Genomic DNA, 6,000 nt, shown 5'->3' on the forward strand with positions numbered 1-6,000 from the left:
GGGGGCAGGGGGTGGGGCGGAGGTTGCAATGAGCCAAGATCATGCCATTGCACTCCAGGCTTGGCAACAGAGCAAGACTCCAGCTCAAAAAAATTAAATAAATAAATTAAAATTCCCTACAGTTGACACTGAACTGCCCCATCAGCAGAAATGTTGCAATTTCTGGCTGTGCAGCTGGGTCTCTGTTATGCCTAGGCACACTGGATGCCCCTGGTATGCCACAGGCAACTTGGGCCAGTTTGCTCCTGCTGTGCCCATCCTCCCTCCTCCAACCTGCCTGCAAACCAATCAAAGTCCTGGCTGGTGAAAGTTAATCTGCTATTTTAAAAAGAAGAGTATATCCAGTCAGTTTAAAATTAGCTACATCACTAAAAAGGATAAACTTTGGCCTCCAAATCAGCACATAGTGAAGCTGTCACAGTCAGACTAGTTAAAGAGAAGGTAGGCTGAATTCAAAGAAAATATGAATTTCAGAATTTTCTGTCTTGTTTTGTGACTTTCAAAAATGTAATTGAAAACTATCTAACACAGGGTATCCTTAAGAAGGACCATCCCAATGACTAGGTAAAGATAAGGATAGCTGGAACTTTCTGAGTACCTACTATGTGTCAGGCACTGTTCATAACATTTTGCCTGTATTAATTCAGTCCATACCTATCAATAGTTCTATAGTATGCCCCATTGCTATTTTTCCCACATATTAGTCCTTTCACATGCTGCTGATAAAGATATATCCAAGATCGGGTAATTTATACAGAAAAAGAAGTTCAAAGGACACAGTTCCATGTGGTTGGGGAGGCCTAATAATCATGGTGGGGGTAGAAAGGCACATCTTACATGGCAGCAGACAAGAGTGAATGAGAGCCAAGCAAAAAGGCGGTCCCCTGATAAAACCATCAGTTCTCATGAGACTTCTTCATCACCATGAGAACAGAATGGGGGAAACCGCCCCCATGATTCAATTATCTCCCACCAGGTCCCTCCTGCAACACGTGGGAATTATGGGAGCTACAATCATGATGAGATTTGGGTGGGGACACAGCTAAATCATATCATCCCATTTTAAATATAAGTGAATTTTGGTCCAAGGTGGTTAAATAACCTGTCAAGCTTATGCCATTGGTAGGAACAGATCCAAGACTCAGATTCAGGCTCCCAAAACCACATGACTAGCCAGTGTATCAAGCTGCCCCTCCAAAATGACAGAGTATGGTATAGAAACACAAATCATGACAGAAAGGGAAGGAACAGAGGATGGAAAACCCTGAGTGCAGAGGGCCAGTTCTGTCAAGGAGCAGTCTTACACAAGACTTAAACCAGTCTTTAAACCTCTTTTCTTTATAAATTACCCAGTCTCAGGTATATCTTTATCAGCAGCATGAGAAAGGACTAATACATGGGAATAATAGCAATGGGGTATACTATAGAACTGTTGACTGAATTAATACATGCAAAGTATTATGAACAGTGCCTGACACATCTTAATTAACAATCAGTGGCATTATTTTCTTTAAAATGTGGAATCTGGATTAAAGGTAGAAAACTGGCAGCCCCTGGACCCATATTGGAATAGACTGACTTTGAGTTTGAAACTGACTGCTTTAGGCAGGGCGTGCACACCCCTGGTCCCCCCACTGCTTGCTGTTATGACCCAGCCTGCTTCTCTCCCTAATGTATGCTCCTCATCTTCAAAGACATTTGAGTTTATCGACCTTAGAATGATTCATCTCTGTACTACTGTAAAATTCTATGAAACTGATACTTCTTCAGTGACTAAGATACTTCCTTAGTGACTAAACATGATTTCTTGTTCTACATAATTCCATGCATTTGTAACTGAGTCCAAAGCTTGTACCACTTCCTGCAAGACAGTCAGTAAGTCAAATGATAAGGTATTGGGGCAAGGAAGACCACTTTGTTTTGGGGAGCTAGCAAACTGAGAAGATGGCAGACTTGTTTCCTAAAGAACCACCTTAAGCAAATGTAGGTTCCTTTTATGTTAAGAGAAAGGGGAAGAGGAAGGAGGTTGAAGTCGATAGGTGACTGATGACCACAGACATTTGGGCCACAGCAAGGATAAACGTCTTTGTCCTTGGTCAGGTCACAATACTGTTATAATTTTTTTTTTTTTTTGAGACAGAGTTTCACTCTTGTACCCCAGGCTGGAGTGCAATGGTGAAACCTCGGCTCACTGCAACCTCCTAGTTTTAAGTGATTCTCCTGCCTCTGCCTCCCAAGTACCTGGGATTACAAGTATGCATCATCACCCCTCGCTAACTTTTGCATTTTTAGCAGAGATGGGGTTTCACCATGTTGGTCAGGCTGGTCTCGAACTCCTGACCTCAAGTGATCCTCCCGCCTTGGCCTCCCAAAGTGCTGAGATTACAGGCATGAGCCACGGCACCCAGCCTATAAATTTTTAATGTAACATTGTTACTTGTATGTACACCCTTCTTATCTCCTTAGGGATTCTTTTTAAAGCATCCTTGCTTTAAAGTTAAACTATAAACTAAATTCCTCCCATAGTTAGGTTAGCCTATATGCAGAGATAAACAAAAGCAGTTAACCTAAAAGACATCATCACAGGGGAAGGGTGAGAGCAAGCTGGTTAGGAGCAAAATGGATTTAGTCATGCTAGGCCCCCTTTCCACTGTTACACATTGTCCAATCAATCTGATTTTTCACCATTTATGCCATTTATGTATGGTGTTTAGATGGAGTGAAAAAGAAAGATAGGCATGAAGACAAAATGGATGGATTTTCCATGAGCTCCTTTTATATTATCTCATTTGGGAAAATCAGTCAGCTGCCCAGAGGCTCATAAGTAGGAAGGAGGCAACTCAGGATACCAGCCCAGGTCTGCCTGACTCCCGGGTTAAGCTTTTCTGCGTTGGTCACTATCATCTACTTCTAACCCCTAGAATCTGTCTTTGCTGCAGTAGCCTAGAGAAAATAGGAAAATGAGAAAGGAATCTGAGAAGGAAGCTCACTCTTTTTTGTTTTTTTGGTTTTTGGTTTTGGTTTTTGTTTTTTTTGAGATGGAGTCTCACTCTGTCTCCCAGGCTGGAGGGTAGTGGCATGATCTCGGCTCACTGCAACCTCCTCCTCCCAGGTTCAAGCAATTCTCCTGCCTCAGTCTCCCCAATAGCTAGAATTATAGGTGCTCACCACCATGCCCAGCTAATTTTTGTATTTTTAGTAGAGACGAGGTTTCATCATGTTGGCCAGGCTGGTCTCAAACTCCTGACCTCAGGTAATCCATCCACCTCAGCCTCCCAAAGTGCTGAGATTACAGGCATGAGCCACCGTGCCGGGCCTGGAAGCTCACTCTTTTAAGTGCATGTTAGAATCAGCTTCAAGTGCCCACATCTCTAACCCCCATTCTGCATTGTGTATATGTGTGGAACAGAAGCATGGACTCTAGAGTCCGAAGGCCTGGGTTTGAATCCCACAAGAAATGGCTTTACCTTCTAAGAACAGAACATTTTTTCCTCCTCTCTATTGTGTATATGTGTGGAGAGAGACAGACAGGGAGACTGAGAGCCAGGAAGAGATCAAGGAGCCTTCGTCAGAAAGGCTCTGGCAGAAATGTACATGGAGATGTTTGTGTGGCTTTATTTAATCAGGCACTTCTGCCACCCTGTCATTCATTCCAAAAGTGCTTACTAAATGTCTACTTTGTATCAGGCACTGTACTAGGTGTTGTGGATGGAGAATGGAAGAAGACACAGCCCCTGCCATCGGATATGGCCACTGGTGATAATATTCCTCTATGAAAGTCTCTGATGGCAGCATGCCCAGAGTACCCTGAGAGGGAGTCTAAGGCTCAGGAGAACCTTCAGAAGCCAAGTGATGGCAAAGTTTGTTTTGAAGGACAGAAGTCAGTGAGATGAAGAAGTAGGAAGAGGGTCTTCTAGAAAGAGCAAACAGCATGCACAAAAAAACTAAGGTCAACTTTTAGTCCAAACAATTTATAGATTAGAGAAGTTCAACCCTGAGTTGGCTGGCTCCACTAGGTCCTCCTCATGACACAGTTCTCAGGAAGGGGAAGGCATCGCTGGGAAGAGGGTGACCAGTTTAACTGGCTAGAGCAAGTGCCCCAGCTCCACTTGACTGACAGTAACGGCTGCTTCATCTACCCTGGGGCAGACCTAGCTTCTCTACTTTTCTACCCTGCTTTCTGGCACAGAGGAGATGCTCATCAAAGACTGTTAATCATAATGATGCCTTTCATATTATTTGTATGACCCTCACGGAGCCTGTGACATATTGTCCTATTTCTACTTGATGGATGAGTTAGCAGAGCTTCCAAGGATTTAAGAAACATACCCAGAATTGCACAAAGCTAGAAAATGACTCTTGAAACCTAACAGTTCAGGCACAGATTAAGTGCTTTGTCCATGATACTACAGGATGCTGATGATAACGGCTGATGTTGGCCATAATGAGAAGGAGGAGAAAGAGGAGGAAAGGGAAGAGAACAGAAAAGAAAACAGCATTTCTTGAAGGGTCTCCAATGGTTTTGAATTTGTTTTCCCAGGTGCAGACAGGATTTGGAAGGCTGGGCTCTCACTTCTGGGGCTTCCAAACCCACGATGTCTTGCCTGACATTGTCACCATGGCTAAAGGGATTGGGAATGGCTTTCCCATGGCAGCAGTCGTAACCACTCCAGGTAGGACCCATAGGCAGTTTGTGTTTGCTTCTGGGCCTCGTACATTGGGCTATAGTATAAAACACGTGTGCTGGAACCTGTATGGATTGGAAACTGCACGATGCATTTCCCAAGCAAATGAATGAGAGAAACTGTCTGCCTGACTGTGAAACAGATAGAAGAAAGCCAGCCCCACTCCTTTTGTTTGGTGACAGAGTTTTGCTCTGTCACCCAGGCTGGAGTGCAATGGCATGATCTTGGCTCACTGAAACTTTTGCTTCCCAGGTTCAAGCAATTTTCCTGTGTCAGCCTCCTAAGTAGCTGGGATTACACATGTGCACCACCATGCCCAGCTAATTTTTGTATTTTTAGTAGAAACAGGTTTTCACCATGTTGGCCAGGCTGGTCTCGAACTTCTAATCTCAGGTGACCTGCCCATGTCAGCCTACCAAAGTACTAGGATTACAGGCATGAGCCCCTGTGCCCCCATCCAAAGGCCAGCACTTTCTGATCTTGCTGTAGGGAAAACTAGCCCTCCCATGCCTACAATGAAACACAGGGTTCCACCACACTATGGAGGTATATGGAAGAGGGAGAGGGGGTGGAAAAAGGAAAGTTGCCTCTTCCTCTTCTTATAAGAAAACCAGTCCATTGGGATTAGCTAGAGCCCAACCCTCATGACCTTATTTAACCTAATTACCTATTTAAAGGCGTTATCTCCAAATATTCAGGGTTAAGGCTTCAACCATATAAATTTTGAGGAGATACAATTCAGTCCCTCACACCTACTATCAGGTGAATGAAGGATGAATTGGATAGGATGCCATTTACAACACGCAGTAACTGTAGTCCAAATGGCACGATGAGAGATGGAAGACAGGAATGTGTCCTCTTTCCACACCTTCTATTTTCTCCCTCTAGAGATTGCCAAATCCTTGGCGAAATGCCTGCAGCACTTCAACACCTTTGGAGGAAGCCCGCTGGCCTGTGCAGTTGGATCTGCTGTGCTTGAGGTTGGTTCCAGATGCCACATTAACCTCACTCATTTCACAAATGACTCAAAACCACACATGCATTAGCAGAACCCTATCATGCTGCATTATTGAAGGGGAGAGTTAATTCATAGCTTATCCATTAAAGTTAGATTTCCATTTATTATTCTGCCTTCTCCCTTTTTAAGATCTACTTTGGGTGCTTGAAGTATTGGATAAGAAATAATACAGTCTCAGCTACTCGGGAGGCTGAGGCAGGAGACCACTTGAACCTAGAAGGCAGAGGTTGCAGTGAGCTGAGACCACGCCACTGCACTCCAGCCTGGGCAACAGGGCGAGACTCTGTCTCAAAAAAA

The 6,000-nt window shown here is 44.1% G+C and overlaps 1 protein-coding gene across 1 annotated transcript in view; it reads left to right on the forward strand.

Moving 5' to 3' along the window:
• The window catches only part of AGXT2 (alanine--glyoxylate aminotransferase 2), a 48,007-nt gene that overhangs the window by 24,249 nt on the left and 17,758 nt on the right, over window positions 1–6,000 (forward strand). The window contains exons 10-11 of the mRNA XM_037745600.1: window positions 4,541–4,673; window positions 5,574–5,665. Of these exons, the coding sequence (XP_037601528.1) occupies window positions 4,541–4,673; window positions 5,574–5,665 (225 nt within the window). The remainder of the gene's footprint in view (window positions 1–4,540; window positions 4,674–5,573; window positions 5,666–6,000) is intronic.

The sequence above is a fragment of the Cebus imitator genome, unplaced genomic scaffold, assembly GCF_001604975.1.
Source record: "Cebus imitator isolate Cc_AM_T3 unplaced genomic scaffold, Cebus_imitator-1.0 Scaffold205, whole genome shotgun sequence".
In the NCBI taxonomy this organism is placed as follows: Eukaryota; Metazoa; Chordata; class Mammalia; order Primates; family Cebidae; genus Cebus; species Cebus imitator.